This window comes from Bubalus bubalis, chromosome 5 (genome assembly GCF_019923935.1).
Source record: "Bubalus bubalis isolate 160015118507 breed Murrah chromosome 5, NDDB_SH_1, whole genome shotgun sequence".
Classification (NCBI taxonomy): domain Eukaryota; kingdom Metazoa; phylum Chordata; class Mammalia; order Artiodactyla; family Bovidae; genus Bubalus; species Bubalus bubalis.
In genome coordinates, this window is record NC_059161.1 from 10,456,733 (window position 1) to 10,479,307 (window position 22,575).

General features: G+C 37.3%; 1 protein-coding gene across 5 annotated transcripts in view; it reads left to right on the top strand.

Moving 5' to 3' along the window:
- RPS6KC1 (ribosomal protein S6 kinase C1) overlaps positions 1–22,575 on the top strand; it is a 228,572-nt gene that overhangs the window by 62,534 nt on the left and 143,463 nt on the right. For all 5 annotated transcript variants that reach the window (XM_025285451.3, XM_006054056.4, XM_006054058.4 and 2 more), the window contains one exon: positions 13,194–13,556. In XM_025285451.3, coding sequence (XP_025141236.3) covers positions 13,194–13,556 — 363 coding nt within the window. The remainder of the gene's footprint in view (positions 1–13,193; positions 13,557–22,575) is intronic.

Consider the following 22,575-nt stretch of genomic DNA (forward strand, 5'->3'; position numbering starts at 1 on the left):
GCACTTAAAATTTATTTTTCTTTTGGTGAAGAAAATACACACACTGAGAAGTAATTAAAATTTCTTATTTTTCATGGTAGCTCCCATTGACTTAAAAGCAGTCCATTAACTTCCATCTAGTGTTCTGTGTAACGTATGGGGGATCTTAGGCTGGGGTCTCCTTTGGGTCCTCGGTATCTTCAACTCCATCCTGAATCAGCTAAGATCATAGAAAAACAATATTGATAGTCATTTTACTTTACAGTCCATCAGATGTTTTTGGGGAAAAATACATCTATTCTCCATGACTTGTTTTGATCTGAGATTCTTGCTAGGCTTTGGAAAAATCGAACCACTTCTTGGGATCCCAAGGTGACTATTTTTAGAACAAGTTTCCTTGGAGGATGACTCTTTTGGGATAACCTGATCTGGCTGTTGCCTCAGAGATACCCTCGTACTTTTGAGAAAGAGGGAAACGACATTTTCTGCTTGTAAAATTGGCAGATTTGGTGATGTCCAAGAGAGGACAAGCAGGAAGTCGACTTAGAAAGATTTGTGGGAGAGTGTTCAGTGAGGAGTACAGTTCCTGAAAATTACGGAATCTTTTTTTTTCTCTCTTTGATTTTTGGGTCAGGAATTGAAGGGTATGTGACTTGAGGGTGACTCTATTTTATATCCTTGATAAGTCTTTATTACCTAGGTAGGTGTCAGCCATGGTGAGAGAAGGGTGTCTCAGGAGCCTATTTTAGTAGAAGGTAATCAAGGATAGGAGGGGTGCAGACGTCTTTTGCCCTTTGCTTAAGTTTAGAGGAGAAGGGGAAGAGTTATTATTAGGATGACTTTTCTTGGGATGGTGTTTTAAAATGTGGAAGGCTGTTCAGAATAAAAAGGTATTCATGTTAAAGGAGATTTAACCTAAGGTGGGTTATAACCTTAAACTTATAGGGTGAGTTTGTAATTTATTGTCCCAACTGAGACACTTCTGAGAATTAAAGAAGATGCTATCGTACTTATTGTTCGCCAAGACCAGGACTGTTCTCTGGGTGAATGGGCCACCCTACCTACAGTAGAGGTAGGGTGTATTTGTTTCAGAGTTTATCTTTTAACATTTCAAAATGATGAGTTTTCCTTGGAAGCAATTATCATTTTAGGAATATGCTTTTATGGGAGAAACTGGGGACAACATTTCTGTTAAAAACAGAAAAAGAAAGAAAAAGACTTAACAGTACTTAAAAATAATACTGAAATTTTATCCTTTCAGTGCATAATTTAGTTTTCTAACTACATTACCACCTCTGAAACACCCTGGGATCCATGAAGAATGAAAACCAGGGAACTGGAAAAGCTGTTAATGCTTACGTTTTTCACCCCCTCCCTTTAAAAACCTCTCTGCCTGGCTCACTGATCCTGCCCAAAGACACCTTGTTGACAAATACAGGTTCGAGTATCAGACATCTTACAAACTCTCTGGTATTTGAGAGGCAAAATGACTTTTAAATATCATGAGATTGCCTGGCATCCTGGGTAAGTGCAAGAGTTACTTTCACTCCAAAAGTCTGCCAGTCCCAGAGACAACCAGGAGAGAGGGCCTCTCGTAGGAAGGGGCAGGGCAGCCCGCCGAGCCCCGCAGGTGTGCAGGGCAGGGAAGGTTGTCGAGGGGCTGTGGAGGCGCATGCTGGCGAGGCTGGTTTAGAGCCGGAACGCGAGGAGGTGATCCACTGCATAACAGCTCCTCTGAGTGTAGTGTTTTAAATGGTGTTTTGAAGGTGGATTCATTTTTCATCCTTGTCATTTAGTTTGCCAGTGGAATGAGCCAGCGGGGCGAATCTTAATATGTATAGTCTGCTGTGCCAAGGCCCTTCAGTTAGAGTCAGAATGACACATGGCAAGTACATCACCTCTCAGAGAACAGATGCAGAGGCTAAGTGATCATTATTTTTATTAGTACCATAAAATGCAATCAACAAGTCTTTACCTTGAAAGAAAGTTTTCTAAGGAAAGCATAAAGAGTTGGATTAGAGGGTTTTTAAAAACTTTCAGTACTTTATATAGTATACTGTGATAGAGGAAACCCCTTTAAGGTTTTAGAAAACCCAACAATTTGGTGATTAACTGCTTAATGTATTTTTATCTAATGAAATTAAAAATTATAAAATTTTTCCAGTAGGTTTTTAGATGAAACATTAACGTTGTTTTATATTTTTAAAATGAAGTGCTGGTTTGCTCTTCATCTCTTTTGTTCAGTGAAATTAAACTATATATTTTCTCAAAGATGAAAAAAGATTTAATTCATTGTTAACATCTTACTTCCTTTTTAAAATTCCATCTTTTTGTTGACTTAAACTTAGCCATAAAGTTCCTGTGGCATTTGTGGGGACCTGGCTACAGTGGTGGATGGGAATTGAACTTCTTGGCATGTTTCTCTCATCTGTTGGCCTTTTGGAAGGATATAGGTTGCTTTACTGCGTGCTGGCCTTAATATCGGAGCCTTTGATGTTTGTGTAAGCTCACCTGGTAAACTGTGTCATTTCCTCTTCGCAGTACATTACTTGACTTCTTTTGCAGTTTTGGGAGGGACATTTTCCAGGTGTATGCAGCAAGTAAGAAAAAGTAATTAGGTGATCATAACCACAGATACAAATTGAGAGATCAGCTTCTTCTATGTAGCATATCGTAAGAGTAAATATTCTTAAATGTTTCCTAGTCAAATTTACCTTTTTTTTCTCTTTTTGCCTGTAAATTGTGGAGTGAGAACTCTCTAAGTGCTCACTGTAGCAATTGTAGACACAAGAAAGGGTCTATTAAGTAAGCTGTCTTGAATTAGCTATTTTAAAGTAAATGAGATGTACATTTTGAGAATAGAATCTATGGCTGGCCCATGTAAAGGACCTTTTCAAAATCACTTTCAGTTCAAAATTTGTGTATTTATTTGGTGTCAGGGTAATAATTCTTTTCATTATATAGAAAAGCACAAAGATGACAAAATTAAGATTTTAAATTTAAAGTAGAATTTATAGCAAATGTCCACCAGGTGGCACCGCAAGAATGCTAAATCTTGTTACTGGGCTAATTCTGGGTGCTCCTGTACTACTTCAGAGTGTATTTATTCAGTTTGAAGTTCCTTTTTCTCCTGAGTGCTTATCTACTTAACTTTTATTCACTGTCCATTATTAGTTGAATTTTCTTTGTGGGGAAGTTTAAAATAAATAGAAAAAGAATAAGTTGTTATTATTTAAGATAAGCAGAAATGAGAATGTGTCCTTGTGTGTATGTGTGCATATAAAACAGTTGACACAAAATTACAAAAATTGACCCTTAACAATTCTGTGACTATTGAGGATAACATTGTATATTAAGAGTTTAGGAGTCTGATGGGGCAAATAAAAATTTCAGGATGTTGTGGGAATAGATATTTTAGAGTAGAAGGAACACTGGGAATGATAGAGATAAATACCTTACTTTATAATTAAAAATTGGAATTTCAGAAAAGTTAAGACAGATGCCTAAGGCAGTCAAAGCCCTCCAGATATTTAACAGCAATCCCAGACCTGTATTCTGAAATGAGATTTAATTTGGTATAGAAAGCTCAGTATGAACTGCTTGTGTGCTGGTCACAGATTTGATTTGCAGAGTAGATTATGGAGCAGCATAAAAAGTTCATTAAGTAAAAATGGAAGCCAACTCATAGATCTTTGTTGTTCATGATAAGGTAACAGTACTAGGGTTGTAATTGTGATCGATGTGTTGTTTCCTGTGCTTATTCTGTTTTCTTAAAACAAATATGCAGTAAATATTCTGATGTTCTTTTTATAAAATTTCAAGGGTGAAGCAAGACATGTATCAGGAACATTATAAAAATGTGAAATGTCAGAGGAATGGCTCTTCTTAGTAACAGTAGCTATTACTGAGTGATGAGTTGGCGATCAAATAGAGGAATCTTAACTAACGCATCTTTTAGGTTTAGGTAGTCACTTAAAATCATATTTATAAAGGCTTGTTTCTTAATGGAGATTGATATTATGTCTTCTACCTCAGGGTGACCTTTGTTCTGCTAGCTAGATACCTTGCTTTGTGTGTGAAGCTTGAGTCATCGCTACTAGGAAAGGTAGAAATTCCCTTTCATTGACTATGGCAATATTTGAACCTCAGGGCTCAGTGAAAGCTATCAGCTAATAATAATGAGGCCATGTATTTTAGGCATAGTCGGCCATGAGAGACCACCTGTTGTTCTAAAGGAAACTGATCTCTTTTTGCAGAAGGTCTTCAAATACAGATTTCTGATAGCTTATAGTATAAAGATTTATTCTGTGGCAACTCAACCTTTTCCCCTGGTGCCTGTCTTTCAGAGATGGTGTCCTAGACAGATTACACTACACTGCCCTACTCTTAGCAGTTCAAAGCACAGAAGGTGAGGGTAGGTAGGTGAACTGGGACGCTGTACAAACCCCTCATGTCTGTAGCTGCTTTTTAACCAGTCACCTGGGGTCCTCTAATAGCCCTGAGACTTGAATCTCTGTGATATGAACCTGGAGGCTGAACACTTTCATAGAACCTTTGACTCCCCCCCACCCCCATCCTTTCCAAAAAAGGCTTAGGTTTTTGACTTGATGGTGTTGGTAAAGGATGCACCTTTTACTCTTCTGATGGCCCAGAGGGCCCCTTTAAACATGGATTGACTTCAGGTTGGTTTGACTTTTGACAAATAGCCTCTGTATTGTCAGTTGTTGCCCTGCATTATCCACAATGTTCTTCTCACTCACTTTAACTGAGAACCTCTTTCTTGCTTGCAGCTCTTTTTATCTTACTTGTTAACTTTCTGGGTTTCAGGGAGCTAGTGTCCATTATGTGAAGCTTTATAAAAAACAGACTGAATGACAAGACCGGTGGTTTCAAGGAGTTGAGCAAGCACTGTATTAAGTAGATATATTAAAGATATAAGATGAATAAAATAGGTACTGAGTATTTGCATTCCTCTCTCTGTATCTTTGTACTCATTGTTGAGGTAGTGATGGGGAATGTTCTTCTTGAGCTGGTTGGGGAGTTCTTCAATGAAAGAAGGGGAGTTAGCAGTTGCTTCAGTATGGAAGAGAAACATCAGATAATACTAGGTTAGTTGCAGTGTATAGTTGAGGAAATATGCTAGTGCTAGGCCTTTCAGGTACATTAGGGTACATCTTAAGAGGACAATGAAAGGAAGAACATAAGTAAGAAAGAAGTGTCAGGGGTTAGTCTGCTTTGTACAGATCTGTTTTTATAATCATCTCTGTCTTCTCTCAAGTTAGAAGTTTCTTGGCACTGGCTGCTGGATGATTCACATAGGTCTACGTTTTATAAATTATGTCTGTATAACATATCTTGATTTACAAACAAATCCCCAGTTTCAGCTCTTGCTGCATCTTCTTTGATATCCTTCACATACATAGCCTTAAGGACTTGTCACACACATACAGCAAATATGATGAGTCACCTGTACTTCCAGCATACAGAGAAAAGTACTGTTAATGTTTCGTGTACTTTTCTAACCTTTTTTCCTGTTTGTGTTTTTTAATTTTATTTTTTATGTATTTTTAATTGGAGGATAATTGCTTTATAGTGTTGTGTTGGTTTCTGCTATAAAACAGTGTGAATCAGCTATAAGTATACATATATCCCCTCCCTCTTGAGCCTCCCTCCCACCCTTCTAGGTCATCATAAAGCACCAAGCTGAGTTCCTTGTGCTATACACCTGCTTCCCACGAGGCTGGCTATTTTACACATTGTAGTGTATATACATGTCAACGCTATTCTCTCAATTTGTCTCCTCTTCTCTTTACCCCACTGTGTCTACAAGTCCATTCTCTACATCTGTATCTCTATTCCTGCCCTGCAAATAGGTTCATCAGTACTATTTTTCTAGATTCCATATATATGCATTAATATATGACATTTGTTTTTCTCCTTCTCACTTACTTCACAATGTATGACAGGCTCTAGGTTCATACACCTCACTACAACTGACTCAAATTTGCTCCTTTTTATGGGTGATTAATATTCCATTGTATATATGTGCCACAACTTGTTTATAGATTCATCTGTCAATGAACAGCTAGGTTTCTTCCACGTCCTAGCTATTGTAAATAGTGCTGCTATGAACATTGGTGTGTGTTTGTTTTTTTAAACTAGAATTATAGTGTATATACTGCTTTGCAGTTTGTTGTTTTTGATTAATAAAGCATGAATACTTTAGCATTAAATATTCTCTTATAACAATTTTTGTGCTTCATCCAGCCCGGTATTTCGCATGATATACTCTGCATATAAGTTAAATAAGCAGGCTGACAACATACAACCTTGATGTACTCCTTTTCTTATTTGGACCCAGTCTGCGAAATGTCCATGCAAAATGCCAGGCTGGATGAGGCACAAGCTGGAATCAAGATTGCTGGGAGAAATATCAATAACCTCAGATACGCAGATGACGCCACCCTTATGGCAGAAAGCAAAGAAGAACTAAAGAGCCTCTTGATGAAAGTGAAAGAGAAGAGTGAAAAAGTTGGCTTAAAATTCAACATTCAGAAAACTAAGATCATGGCATCTGGTCCCATCACTTTAAGGCGAATAGATGGGGAGACAATGGAAACAGTGACAGACTTTATTTTGGGGGGCTCCAAAATCACTGCAGATGGTGACTGCAGCCATGAAATTAAAAGGCTCTTTATTCCTTGGAAGAAAAGCATTGAGCAACCTAGACAGCATATTGAAAAGCAGAGACATTTGTTTGTCAACAAAGGTCCATCTAGGCAAAGCTGTGATTTTTCCAGTAGTCATGTATGGATGTGAGAGTTGGACTGTAGAGAAAGCTGAGTGCTGAAGAATTGATGCTTTTGAACTGTGGTGTTGGAGAAGACTCTTGAGAGCCCCTTGGACTGCAAGGAGATCCAACTAGTCCATCCTAAAGGAAATCAGTCCTGAATATGCATTGGAAGGACTGATGCTGAAGCTGAAACTCCAATACTTTGGCCACCTGATGCGAAGAACTGACTCATTTAAAAAGACTCTGATGCTGGGAAAGATCGAAGGTGGGAGGAGAGGGGATGACAGAGGATGAGATGGTTGGATGGCATCACCGACTCGATGGACATGAGTTTGAGCAAGCTGAGGGAGTTGGTGATGGACAGGGAGACCTGGGTGCTGCAGTCCTAGGGGTCCCAAAGAGTCAGACATGAATGAATGACTGAACTGAACTGATAAAAGTTTTTAATAACTCTATAATATTTTTATCATCAGTTCAGTTCAGTCACTCAGTCATGTCCAACTCTTTGTGACCCCATGAATCGCAGCACGCCAGGCCTCCCTGTCCATCACCAACTCCCGGAGTTTACCCAAACTCATGTCCATCGAGTCAGTGATGCCATCCAGCCATCTCATCCTCTGTCGTTCCCTTCTCCTTCTGCCCCCAATCCCTCCCAGCATCAGGGTCTTTTCCAGTGAGTCAACTCTTCGCATGAGGTGGCCAAAGTGTTGGAGTTTCAGCTTTAGCATCAGTCCCTCCAATGAATACCCAGGACTGATCTCCTTTAGGATGGACTGGTTGGATCTCCTTGCAGTCCAAGGGACTCTCAAGAGTCTTCTCCAACACCACAGTTCAAAAGCATCAATTCTTCGGTGCTCAGCCTTCTTCACAGTCCAACTCTCACATCCATACATGACCACAGGAAAAACCATAGCCTTGACTAGACGACCCTTTGTTGGCAAAGTAATGTCTCTGCTTTTTAATATGCTATCTAGGTTGGTCATAACCTTCCTTCCAAGGAGTAAGCGTCTTTTAATTTCATGACTGCAGTCACCATCTGCAGTGATTTTGGAGCCCAGAAAAATAAAGTCTGACACTGTTTCCACTGTTTCCCCATCTATTTCCCATGAAGTGATGAGACCGGATGCCATGATCTTTGTTTTCTGAATGTTGAGCTTTAAGCCAACTTTTTCACTCTCCTCTTTTTCTTTCATCAAGAGGGTTTTTAGTTCCCCTTCACATTCTGCCATAAGGGTGGTGTCATCTGCATATCTGAGGTTATTGATATTTCTCCCAGCAATCTTGATTCTAGCTTGTGCTTCTTCCAGCCCAGTGTTTCTCATGAGGTACTCTGCATATAAGTTAAATAAGCAGGGTGACAATATACAGCCTTGACGTACTCCTTTTCCTGTTTGGAACCAGTCTGTTGTTCCATGTCCAGTTCTAACTGTTGCTTCCTGACCTGCATACAGATTTCTCAAGAGGCAGGTCAGGTGGTCTGGTATTCCCATCTCTTGAAGAATTTTCCACAGTTTCTTGTGATCCACACAGTCAAAGGCTTTGGCATAGTCAGTAAAGCAGAAGTAGATACTTTTCTGGAACTCTCTTGCTTTTTCCATGATCCAGTGGATGTTAGCAATTTGATCTCTTGTTCCTCTGTGTTTTCTAAAACCAGCTTGAACATCTGGAAGTTCACGGTTCACGTATTGCTGAAGCCTGGCTTAGAGAATTTTGAGCATTACTTTACTAGCGTGTGAGATGAGTGCAATTGTGCGGTAGTTTGAGCATTTTTGGAATTGCCTTTCTTTGGGATTGGAATGAAAACTGACCTTTTCCAGTCCTGTGGCCACTGCTGAGTTTTCCAAATTTGCTGGCAGATTGAGTGTAGCCCTTTCACAGCATCATCTTTCAGGATTTGAAGTAGCTCAGCTGGAATTCCATCACCTCCACTAGCTTTGTTCGTAGTGATGCTTTCTAAGGCCCACTTGACTTCACATTCCAGGATGTCTGGCTCTAGGTGAGTGATCACACCATCCTGATTATCTGGGTCGTGAAGCTCTTTTTTGTACAGTTCTTCTGTGTATTCTTGCCACCTCTTCTTAATATCTTCTGCTTCTGTTAGGTCCATGCCATTTCTGTCCTTTTTCAAGCCCATCTTTGCATGAAATGCTCCCTTGGTATCTCTAATTTTCTTGAGGAGATCTTTAGTCTTTCCCATTCTGTTGTTTTCTTCGATATTTTTGCATTGATACCTGAGGAAGGCTTTCTTATCTCTTGCTATTCTTGGAACTCTGCATTCAGATGCTTGTATCTTTCCTTTTGTCCTTTGCTTTTTGCTTCTCTTCTTTTCACAGCTATTTGTAAGGCCTCCTCATAGGATATACCATATTCTCCAATTGTTAGGAATTTGTTACTTCAATTGCACTAGTTTTTGTGATGAATATTCTTACGTGTCGGTCCTTTTTCCCCTACATTTCTGATTGTTTCTGGTATATATTGCTAAATTTCTGGATTAAAAATATAAGCATTTTTGCATCTGACGTATATTTTAAAATTGCCCTCCATACACCAGAAGAAGTAGCGTTGTTTCCTTTGCTTCTCTTGCTTAGGCTAAAAAGTTTCTCTTCCTAACCGGCTAGTTCTTATTTGTTTGCTTATTTTGAAACATTTCTCATTTAGAATTAGGTAGGATTTGAAGAGGGAACAATTTGTATAGAGCTTTTATTTATTACTTTATTTTACTCTCTGACTTTTCCCTAGGTGTTTTTATGATCTTACTTTTCTGATCTAGTTTCATGTAATCATGATTCTTTGCTAATAAAATAAGGTTGGAAGAGTGAGAGGAAATATGACTATGTGACTAGATTTTTATGGTCAAAAGCCAAGAAACTGAGTACACATAACGGTACCCTCTTGCCCTTTGGTATTATTGTTCTTGTTAGAAAGGAAAATCAAGCAAAGCATGAAGCAGTATGATGGTGATAGATGATGTAGAGGTTATAGTGACAAGACATCAGAGAGCAGACAAAAGATCTGTAACAACATTTCCTTTCATTTGTGATTAGCTGTATAAACCACAGCATTTTTTTCTTTGTTTATTATTTTCGGATGACCAGGTTATACAATGATAACCATTTAAGGAAGTAAATTTGTATTGAATATAGAAAATATTTAATCTTGAAAAGTTTATATATTTCTCAGAGCAGTGCATAAATTTGTAAATGGCTATAAAGAGATTTTGATTTTAAGTGCTGTCTGTGCAGTTGAAATGTGGTGAATTGAAGAGATTTCCACTAGATCCAGTGAATTTCATCTGATATTGTGGCTTTAATGAAGTCTCTTGCTTTCAGGGAACAAAATTAGTATTTCATGGGCATTCCAAGGATTTGTGGGGAAAAAAAGTGCCAAAGCCTGAAAACGGGATATATTGACAGAGTGCCAAAATAGTGTCTAAAGTTGATTTGAAATTAGAGCTTAGCTGCCAGTAAATGTTTTTATCCCAACTTACTGTATTCGGTATGAAGTAAGCAATTTGATGAGATGGTTGGATGGCATCACCGACTCAATGGACATGAGTTTGAGTAAACTCCGGGAGTTGGTGATGGACAGGGAGGCCTGGCGTGCTGTAGTCCATGGGGTTGCGAAGTCAGACACGACTGAGCGACTGAACTGAACTGAAGCAATTTGAGTCCGTAATAGGGGTTGACAGACTGTGGCCCATGGGCCAAGTCTGTCCTTCCACCTGTTTTTATATGACCCGCCCTATAAGCTAAGAATGGTTTTTACATTTTTAAATGGTTGACAGAATTCCAAAGAATATTATTGTGTGGCATGTGAACATTGTTCGGCATTCAGAGCTCAGCCTCCATAGAAGCAGCTTTGTGGGACACAGGCGTGCTTGGACGTGTGGGTGTTGTCCGTGGCTGCTTTCCTGCTACAGCAGCGGTGTTGACTAGTTGTGACTGAGACTGTATGGCTGAGAAAGCCTAAAATATTCACCCTGTGGCCCTCAGAAAAACAGTTTGCTGACCCCTGATCTGGAACTGTACACTCAGATCCACCTTTGATTTTGACTTAGTGTATGATACTGGGGAGATCATTTTCTTCTTTATGTATTACGTTGGCCAAAAAGTTTGTTCGAGTTATGGAAAAACCTGAATGAACTTTTTGGCCAACCCAATATTTTCCTTCCTGAGAAATGTGGCAGTCAGTATGTATTCAGTGATGATGCAGATCACATAGTTGTTCCAGAACCTAAGTTTTGCCTAACCCTGTTGTGAATCTTATTTAATGATACAAGTCAGTGGCATTTAAAGTAGTTTTCAGATCTCTGGGTATTCATTGCTGAAATCTTTTCAGGGACTCTCCAAGGCAGAAACTATTTTTTATAATAATCTAGGAAGTTGTTTTCTGTTTCTACTCTGCTGACGTTTGTACTGATGATCCAAAAGCAGTGGTGGGTAAAACTGCTGTGCTTGAGCATGAATGAAGACAGTGATATGAGACTGTGACAGGATTTGTTGCACATCCTTACAGTAATAATACCAATGCTTACTTCACCTGGGAGGTCCTTGATAAAGCAGTAAAAACAGTTAATTTTACTGAATCTGAACCCTTGGATATATGTCTTTTATATGCTATTATGTGGGATGAAATGAAAATGAAAAACACATTACATACTGAACTGCCCTGGTTGTCTTGGAAAAAAGTGCCTTTGCAGTTAATTGAACCGTAAACTACCACTATTTTCCTGGGACCCCATTTTTGCTTGAAAGAATGATTGACAGACAAGTCACTGTTCATTTTAAATGAAAAAAGGAAGCTTGTACTTCAAGGAAAACAGTTAACAGTATGTGTTGCCAAATAGTGATGATATTCTAGTTCTCAACACCAAAACAGAATTTTGGAGAACCTGTATCAGCCACTTTGAGCCTAACAGTTTCACAATACATAAACAATTTTCTGACGAGGTCGGTGGTGATAAGTAGCAAATATGATTTTCTTGGAGATATTGTAATGATGAAATTTATCACCATTTGGAGGCTCCATGTAACTCAGGAAACTAATATTTTCAAAATGACCAGAGTGTGATGTTATAGACTCATACATGATAAAAGATCCATTCAGTGTGTGAGACAGACCCATGGATTTGAATGTAACAGAAACAGAAATTACACTGATAGAAATTTATATTCCACATGTAAACTAACCTTTAAGAAACTACTACTTGTTAAGTTTTGTTGTAGTATCAAAAAAATGATAGCTATAGTTATTTGAAAAGGCTGTTAAAATACTCACCCCATTTTCAGTTACTTACCAATGTGACATTTTCTTCAACTCTTTTAACCAGAACGACATCTAACAGATTGAGTGCAGAATTAGACATGAGAATATGGCCATCTTCTGTTAAGAAGATTTGCGAATATGTAAAACAATGGTACTTGTTAATTATTTTTATAAAAATTATGTTAACATATAATGGACTTTAGGTGTTTAAAAATTCAGTCTATTTTTAAAATACCAAGATCAGTAAATATTTACAGATGTAATCCATATAAACAAAAGCTCTTTGAGGTCCTTAATCATTTTTAAGAATGTACAAGTAGAGCAGGTTTAGTAACGGTTATTGTAGTTCAAGCTCATGTATCATGAAGTCAGTTATATGAAATGGAAGAAGTGATTTTCATTGAGTAAATGTTCAGTAGCATTCTCTATTCATTATCCGTCAGAAAACTAAGATGCAAATACTGACCAAAGCTTTTGCCAAAAGCTTGTGGAAGAGGCTGAAACATGAATTTCAAAAAATTCAGTTAAAAAAGTGCTGCATGGCATACATTTTCCAAATATGGATGGTTGCTTAAAAGCACATCTCTGAGGATACATTATATTATGTATAGTAAAATTATTATTGTGTAATTGCTATAAAAGTTATAATTTAATCTTAGCCTATTATATGCATTAGCTCTTTTTCTCATTTAAAGCCCTGCATAATAAGTTTTATTATTAAGTAACTTGTGGTTGGTCACACAGTAAGTTTTAAGAGCTGGGATTCAAGCACTTCTCTTTTCTATTCTAAAGCGCTTATTCTTTTCCTTTTATCATAATTCTGTTGTTCACAGAAGCTGTGTATATAAGCATCCACCTTCTGTAAATACAAGATCCTGTGGTAAAGGCTTGTAACAGCAGGGCTAGATAAAGACTTGTCTTCAGTTTTAGTTTGATGGTTAAGGCAGGAGATTGTCTTCCAGAACTGTGGGGAGATAGTACAAAAATGAATGAACTAAGCTGAAACAAATTGCTAGACACTTGACTTCCATCAGTAAATTGCAATCTTCCTGATTGACATGGGTAGTATGAAAAAATGTTTAGTCAGTATGATTTGTATTCTTTTGGCTGATTCTCAATTTTTAATATCTGTTCACTATTGTGATCATATTTCTAGGTTTCTCCAGTGACAGTGATCTGGTATCTCTTACTGTTGATGTGGATTCTCTTCCTGAGTTGGATGATGGAATGGCTTCCAATCAGAATTCTCCCATCAGGACTTTTGGTCCCAATCTTTCTTCGGATTCTTCAGCACTAGGGGCTGTTTTTTCTGACAGTGAACAGAACAAAACAGAAGAAGAACGGGAAAGTCGTAGCCTTTTTCCTGGCAGTTTAAAATCCAAGCTTGGCAAGAGAGATTATTTGGAGAAAGCAGGAGAATTAATAAAGCTGGCTTTAAAAAAGGAAGAAGAAGATGACTATGAAGCTGCCTCTGATTTTTATAGGAAGGGAGTTGATTTGCTTCTGGAAGGTGTTCAAGGTACAATTTTATCTGTATTATTATATTGTGGCATGTTCTTTTGTTGCTATTTGGGGGGAAATACATACACACACACACACATACTTACATATATAGCAATTTCTTATGTATAATCTTGTGTAAAAACAAGACTGAAAAAAATTACTGGAGATTAAATTACCTAAATATGGTAATTTAACTTTTAATTACGTGGTGGAAGACAATATACTTAAGTCTCTGCTTTGATCAATTAATCAACACAAGCAGAATTTTAAAAAAATCAAGCTTCTAAGTCTCTTGTTTGAATAATATGTATATATATATATATATATATATATTTTTTTTTTTTTTTTTTTCCTGCCATGTTCACCTGATTCTGTCAGGAGTATTCCCAGAGAGTCTTTAGTAAATTCACTCTTGATGGCCTGAAGAGGCAAGATGAAATGGGCTTTTAAACTGAGAATGTAAAGGGTTCTTGGATTTGCTTACTATTCTGTTTTTGTTAGTTGTGATAAATTCTCAGCCAATTAATGGGGGTGATACCGGACATGGAGAGCTGAATGCTACTAAATCTCTGTAAGTAGAATTTAGCCTGTTATTTATTTTTAAGCATCAGTTTTTCATCATTTGCCTTTCTCTTAGGGAAGCAGATTGAAGCATACTGCGATTCATAGTCTGACGTCCCGGACACAATGGTCAAAGGTTAATAGGACCTTCTTCCAGTGGTTTTCTTTCAGGAAAATCATCGTTGTTGTTGTTGTTCTGTGGTCTTTGACTTGTCAGTACTGTTTAGATTATCACAGTCTCCTGGATTACTAGCAGTTTTTGTTTTTTAACTGCAGTACTTCCGCCCTCACTATGCTTGGTGTACTGTTGTGGTCAGAAGCTTCTCTTTACTCTTCCTCGAGTATAAACTTTCCTTCTTCTAGTATGAGTAATGTAAAAATGGATACATGGCCATAAGGAGTGGAAGAAGGAGTGTGTGTAGTGGCATCCTAACAACTTCTTAACTAGGATTTTGGTGAATTTTCTTAGTTTTCAGCTTTCACACTCACTTCCACAGCCATCTAAAACCACCAGTCCCTGAAATTTTGAAGAGATTTACATTGCTCTGTTAGTAAGGCAGCTTCCTTGAGTTGATCAAACAGTAACCACTCATTCATCTACTTTTTAGCTTCTAAAATTTTGTTGCTGCTGTTTTCTTTCTTTTTGTTCTTGAAGGGTTTTGCCTTAAAAATAATTTCTTTCACTGCCACATTAATGGAACTTCAGGAGGGAGCATCTCATGATTTGATTGATATATCATTTTGATATAAATTTTGTTTTTCAGGTAGTTTCATTGTCTTTTGGGTTTTTTGTCTGCTAGTGGAACATTCCAATCTTAATGACTTACTCATTTTTCTTCTTTGTCTTAATTCTCATTTGGAGTTTCAAAATGGGGATGAGTTGCAAAGAGTTAGATTTAATGTTACCCCCTTTTTTTTCTATGTAATTTTGTGCTAAAACACAAAATTGACATATATAAAACATATCAGTGTGTTACTTTCCTGTTTTAAAGTTATTAGTATTTAAACCTTAGAACACTTCATAATGTTACCACTTGATGGCACCAGAAAAATAAAAATCTTTTCTTCAAAATAAGAATTGTGGATACATATCAGCAAATACCAAAAAATAATATTGTTTCATTTGTTTCCTTATTTCATAATAATAATGTTGTTATTTGTGATTATGGTGGTGAGTTATTTCTCCACTGCAACTTGATACCAAACCTACTAGTTCAGTTCAGTTCAGTTGCTCAGTCGTGTCTGACTCTTGAGACCCCATGAACCGCAGCACACCAGGCCTCCCTGTCCATCGCCAACTCCCGGAGTCCACTCAAACCCATGTCCATCGAGTCGGTGATTCCATCCAACCATCTCATCCTCTGTCGTCAACTGATCTCCAGTAGCATATTGGGCACCTACCAACCTGGGGAGTTCCTCTTTCAGTGTCCTATCTTTTTGCCTTTTCATACTGTTCATGGGGTTCTCAAGGCAAGAATACTGAAGTGGTTTGCCGTTCCCTTCTCCAGTGGACCACATTCTGTCAGACCTCTCCATCATGACCCGTCCGTCTTGGGTGGCCCCACAGGGCATGGCTTAGTTTCATTGAGTTAGACAAGGCTGTGGTCCATGTGATCAGATTGGCTAGTTGTAAACCTACTAGACCTCTGTCTTAAGGAATGTTACAATTTAAACATACTTTTTCTATTTAGCTTAACACATTTCTGAAACCGCAGTCTCTTATTTCTGCCTGAATTAGTTTTTGTGGTTAATATGCCATCAAGTCTAAAAAGTTATAGTCAACTAATTTTTTTAGCCTTCTATTATTTATCCATAATGTGATCAATTTAATTCATATAAACCGTGGTGACCATAGTCACAATTCTAACTTTTAACCAAAATGTATAATAATGTCTGTTTCAGGCACATGGTTATACATTTAACATGTTATATGTTTAAATGTTATACATGTTTAAATGTAACATTAGGGCAGTGTTTCTAGTCTGTGGATTCTGTTTAGAAATATACCAGTCACCACACATGGACATTATTTTTGAAAAATGTTTTCCCCAGTTTTACGGAGGTATAATTGACATATGACATCATAATGATTTGATATATGTGTATATTGTGAAATGATTACTGCAGTAAGTTAACATACATCACTTCACATAGTTATATATTTTTTTCTAGTAATAAGAACTTTAAAGTTATTCTCTTAGCAGCTTTCAAATATACAATATAGTAACATTAACTGAAGTCACCATATTGTATGTTGTCATTGTTCAGTCGCTAAGTCGTGTCTGACTTTTTGTGACCCCATGGACTGTAGCCCTCCAGGCTCCTCTGTCCATGGGACTTCCTAGGCAAGAATACTGGAGTGGGTTGCCATTCCCTTCTCCAGGGAATCTTCTTGACCCAGGGATTGAACTGGAGTCTCTGACATTGGCAGGTGGGTTATTTTTTTTAACCAGTGACCCACCTGGGAAGCCCATATTGTATGTTTTATCCCCCAAATTTATTAATCTTATAAGTGAAAGTTTGCATTTTTTGACTACCTTCACCACTTGCCTCTGGCAACCACCAGTCTGTTCTCTGTTTCTTTGAATTTGGTTCTGTTTAGATTCCACATATAAGTGAGATCATACGGTATTTGTCTTTCTCTGACTTAATTTCACTTAGCATAGTGCCCTGAAGAATTTATTTTTATTGTTGAATGATATTCCGCTGTATATTATTCACTATCTATCATAAAATATATTTTTTATGGTTGTATAATATTCCACCACACTATCAACTCATCTGTTGATGGACACTTGGGTTGATTCATATCTTGGCTGTTGTGAATAATTCTGCAGTGAACATGGACTTGTAAATATATCTTTGAGATAATGATTTGTTTCTTTTGGATATATACCTGAAAATGGAATTGCTCAATCATATGGTAGTTCTATTTTTAATTTTTCCTCCATACTAGTTTCTGTAGGGGCTGCACCAGTTTACATTCCTACCAACAGTATATGAGGGTTCCCTTTTTTTCACATCCCTGTCAACATTTGTTATTTATTGTCTTTCTGATGATAGCATAGCCATTCTGACAGGTGTGAGGTGATAGCTCATTGTGGTTTTGATTTGGGTTTCCCATATGATGACCGATGTTAAGTACCTTTTCATATACCTTTAAGCATTTATATGTCTACTTTGGGAAAATGTCTGTTCACTTCCTCTGCCCATTTTTTTAATCTGGTTGATTTTTTTCCTTTTGAGTTATGACAATTCTGTATGTATTTTGGATATTAACTTTAAAAAATTTTTATAGCTACACTGCAGCTTCATTGCTGTGCCTGGGCTTTCTGTGATTGTGGCGAGTGGGGACTCCTCCCTCCTTGTGGTGCCTGGGCTTCTCACTGCAGAGGCTTCTTTTGTGGCAGAGCATGGGCTTCAGCAGTTGCAGCTCGCAGGCTCTAGAGCATGGCTCAGTACTTGAGGTGCATGGGCTTTGTTGACCTGTGGCGTATGGGATCTTCCTGGCCAGGGGTCAAACCCGTGTGCCCTGCATTGTCAGGCAGATTCTTAACCACGGGACGACCAGGAAAGCCCCTGGATATTATCTTCTTATCAGGTATATAATTTGCAAATATTTTTCCCATTGGTATATTGCCTTTTGACTTAAAAAAAATTTTTTTTTAATTGAAGGATAATTGCTTTACAGAATTTTGTTGTTTTCTGTCGAACCTCAACATGAATCAGCCATAGGTATCCATATATCCCCTCCCTTGTGAACCTCCTTTCCATCTCCCTCCCCATCCCACCTCTAGGTTGATATAGAGCCCCTGTTTGAGTTTCCTGAGACATACAGCAAATTCCTGTTGGCTATTTATTTTACATATGGTAATATAACTTTCCATGTTACTCTCAACATACATCTTACCCTCTCTTCCCCTCTCCCCATGTCCATAAGTCTGTTCTCTATGTCTGTTTCTCCATTGCTGCCTGCAAATAAATTCTTCAGTACCATTTTGCTAGGTTCTGTGTACATGCGTTAGTATATGATATTTCTCTTTCTGACTTACTTCACTCTGTATAATAGGTTCTAGGTTCATCCACCTCATTAGAACTGACTCAAATGCATTCATTTTTTATGGCCAAGTAATACTCCATTGTGTATGTGTGCCACAACTTCTTTATCCATTCATCTGTTGATGGACATCTAGATTGCTTCCGTGTTCCAGCTATTGTAAATAGTGCTGCAGTGAACAATGGGATACATGTGTCTTTTTCAGTTTTGGTTTCCTCAGGGTAGATGCCTAGGAGTAGGATTGCTGGGTCATATGGTGGTTTTATTCCTAGTTTTTTAAGGAATCTCCATACTGTCTTTCATAGTGGCTGTATCAATTTATATTCCCACCAACACTGCAAGAGCGTTCCCTTTTCTCCACACTCTCTCCAGCATTTATTGTTTGTAGACTTTTTGATGATGGCCATTCTGACCAGTGTGAGGTGATATCTCATTGTAGTTTTGATTTGCATTTCTCTAATAATGAGTGATGTTGAGCATCTTTTCATGTGTTTGTTAGCCATCTGTGTGTCTTCTTTGGAAAATGTCTGTTTAGGTCTTTTCCCCACTTTTGGATTGGGTTGTTTGATTTTCTGGTATCGAGTTCTATGAGTTGCTTGTATATTTTAGAAATTAATCCTTTGTCCATTGTTTCATTTGCTATTATTTTCTCCCGTTCTGAGGGTTGTCTTTTCACCTTACTTATAGTTTCCTTTGCTGTGCAAAAGCTTTTACGTTTAATCAGGTCCCACTTGTTTACTTTTGTTTTTATTTTCCTTACTTTAGGAGGTGGGTAATAGAAGATCTTGCTTTGATTTATGTCATGGAGTGTTCTGCCTGTTTTCCTCTAAGAGTTCTATAGTTTCTGGTCTTACATTTAGGTCTTTAATCCATTTTGAGTTTATCTTTGTGTATGGTGTTAGGAAGTGTTCTAATTTCATTCTTTTACATGTAGCTGTCCAGTTTTCCCATCACCATTTATTGAAGAGACTGACTTTGCCCCATTGTATATTCTTGCCTCCTTTGTCAGAAATAAGGTACCCATAGGTGCATGGGTTTATTTTTAGGCTTTTCTGTCTTGTTCCAGTGGTCTATATTTCTGTTTATGTGCCAGTACTACACTGTCTTGATGACTGTAGCTTTGTGGTATAGTCTGAAGTCAGGAAGGTTGATTCCTGCAGCTCCATTCTTCTTTCTGAAGACTCCTTTGGCTATTTGGGGTCTTTTGTGTTTCCATATGAGTTGTGAAATTTTTTGTTCTAGTTCTGTGAAAAATGCCATTGGTAATTTGATAGGGATTGTGTTCAATCTGTAGACTGCATTTGGTAGTATAGTCATTTTCACAATATTGATTCTTCCTACCCAAGAACATGGAATATCTCTCCATCTGTTTATTCCATCTTTGATTTCTTTCATCAGTGTCTTTTGTGTACAGTTCTTTTGTCTCCTTAGGTAAGTTTATTCCTAGATATTTTATTCTTTTTGTTGCAACGGTGAATGGTTGATTCCTTAATTTCTCTTTCTGATTTTTCACTGGTAGTCTATAGAAATGCAAGTGATTTCTGTGTATTGATTTTGTATCCTGTGACTTTGCTATATTCACTAATTAGCTCTAGTAATTTTCTTTTATTATCTTTAGGATTTTCTATGTACAGTATCATGTCATCTGCAAATGGGAGAGCTTTACTTCTTCTTTTCTGATCTGTATTCCTTTTATTTCTTTTTCTTCTCTGATTGCTGTAACTAGGACTGCCAAAACTGTGTTGAATAATAGTGTTAAAAGTGGTGACCGTTGTCTTGTTCCTGATTTTCAGGGGAGTGCTTTCAGTTTTTCACCATTGAGCATAATGTTTGCTGTAGGCTTGTCATATATGGGCTTTACTATGTTGAGATAGGTTCCCTCTGTGCCCATTTTTTGTAACATTTTAATCATAAATGGGTGTGAATTTTGTCAAAGGCTTTCTCTGCATCTATTGAGATTATCATATGGTTTTTATCTTTCAATTTGTTGATATGGTGTATCATATTGATTGATTTGTGTATATTGAAGAATCTTTGCATCCCTGGAAAAAACCCAACTTGATCATGGTGTATGAGCTTTTTGATGTGTTGCTGAATGCTGTTTGCTAAAATTTTGTTGACGATTTTTGCATCTATGTTCATCAGTGATATTGGCCTGTAGTTTTCTGTTTTTGTGTTGTCTTTGTCTGTTTTGGTATCAGGGTGGTGGCGACCTTGTAGAATGTTTGGAAGTGTTCCTCTCTCTGCAATTTTTTGGAAGAGTTTTAGAAGGATAGGCATTAGCTCTTCTCTAAATGTTTAATAGAGTTCTCTCGTGAAGCCAGTTGATCCTAAAATTCTTTAAACTTTTTATTTTGTATTGGGTATAGCTGATTAACAATGTTATGATAGTTTCAGGCGATCAGCAAAAGGACTCAGCCATTCTGAGTATGTATCCATTCGCCCCCAAACTCATCTCCCATCCAGGCTGCCACATAAATAACATTGAGCAGAGTTCCATGTGCTACATAGTAGGTCCTTGTTAATTATCCATTTAAAATAAAGCAGTATACACATGTCAATCCCAAACCCAACTGTCCTTCCCCCTCTGGTTTCCCTTTTGATGTTGTTGATGGGTTCCTTTGCTCTGCAGAAGAAGCTTTTTAATTTGAGGTAGTCCCACTTGTTTATTTTTGGTTTTGTTGCCATTTCTTTTGGTTTCAAGTCCAAAAAACTATTACCAAGACACATGTCTTGAAACTTACCCTCTATGTTTTCTTCTAGGAATTTCATGGTCTCAAGTTTTACATTCAAGTTTGTAATCCATTTTGCGTTTATTTTTGTGTATGGTGTGAGATAGGGGTCCAGTTTTACTCTGTTGAAAGTGACTGCCCAGCTTTCCCAGCACCATTTATTGTGCATATTCTTTTCCTATTGAATATTCTTAGCTCCTTTGTTGAAAATTAGTTAACCATGCATGTATGGTTTTATTTCTGGACTATCTATTTGGTTCCATTGACGTTTATGTCTTTTTAATGTGAAAACCGTACTATTTTGATTACTATAGCTTTATAATATAGTTTGAAATTAAGAAATGTGAAACCTCCAGCTTTTTTCCTCTTTCCTATGCCTGTTTAGTCTTCTGAGGTTCTGTATAAATTTTAGAATTGTTTTTTCTGCCTTTTGAAATTTTGATAGAGATTGCTTTAAATCATGGGTCACTTTGAGGAGTATGGACATTTTAACATTATTAATTCTCCCAGTTCATGAGCATGGAATATCTTTCATCATTCTCTTCAGTTTCTTTCATCAGTTATTTGTCGGTTTTAGTATATTTATGCTTCACCTCCCCAGTTAAATTTATTCCTAGGTATTTTTTTTTAATGTAGTTTTAAGTGGGGTTGCTCTCCTAATTTATCTTTCTAATACTTTGTTGCTAGTGTTTAGAAACACGCTGATTTTTGTGTACTGATTTTGTATCTTGCACTTTTACTGAATTTATTAGTTTAACAGTTTTGGGGGGAATCTAGGATTTTATATATCTATCATCATATCATCTGTAAAAAGACACAGTTTTACTTCTTCCTTTTGATTTGGATGCTGTCCTTCCCCCCCACCCCCCACTTTTTTTTTCTTGCCTGATTACTCTGGCTAGGACTTCCAGTACTGTGTTGAATAAAGTGGCAAAAGTAGGCATCCTTGTTTTGTTCCTGATCTTAGAGGAAAACCTTTCAACTTATTACTGTTGATTGAAGTTGAGTATAAAGACTTTGTTGTTTTATTTGTGGGGAAACTGGCGGCTCTCGCTTGTGAACTAACTTAACATTTAGGAGCAGAAGAGATATTTTCATGGAGAAAAACTGTTATTGTGACATCATTATAACTAGTTATACCGATGAGTCATTTTAGTTTAACTCTTGCTGTGAGAATTGTTACCTGTGACCTTGGATTGGATTGGCATGCTTTAAAATAAAATAACTATTTCTGGATATCTGATAATCCAGAGAAATAATCTTTCAGAGCTAAGTAAGAGTACTTTATACAGGGGTTCTTATGAGTTGACAAATTTTGTTATTTTGCATACTAACTATTCAGCTTAACTAACTATGCTTTCTAAAGGAATTTGTCTAGGTTGTTTGTAGATCTTATAAAGATGGCTTGATGTTTTTCTTACTTAACTGGTGTTTGCACAGCTGAGACTAGATACAGAACACAATAGCAGCAGTTCTCTTTGCCTATCCAGCAAAGAAAAAGCATACACTGAGTGGTAACTTTGAACTCTCCTTTTGAATCCAACAGTTATTTCCTTAGTCTGGAAATGGCTCTTGAAATTAGGGTCCCTCTACACTTCTAAGTCCTCAGGTTTTTCTGGATTTAAGAGAGAAAATCCAAAAAGTCAAGATTGAAGGAATCAAATTGACTCTTTGAAGAGAATGTT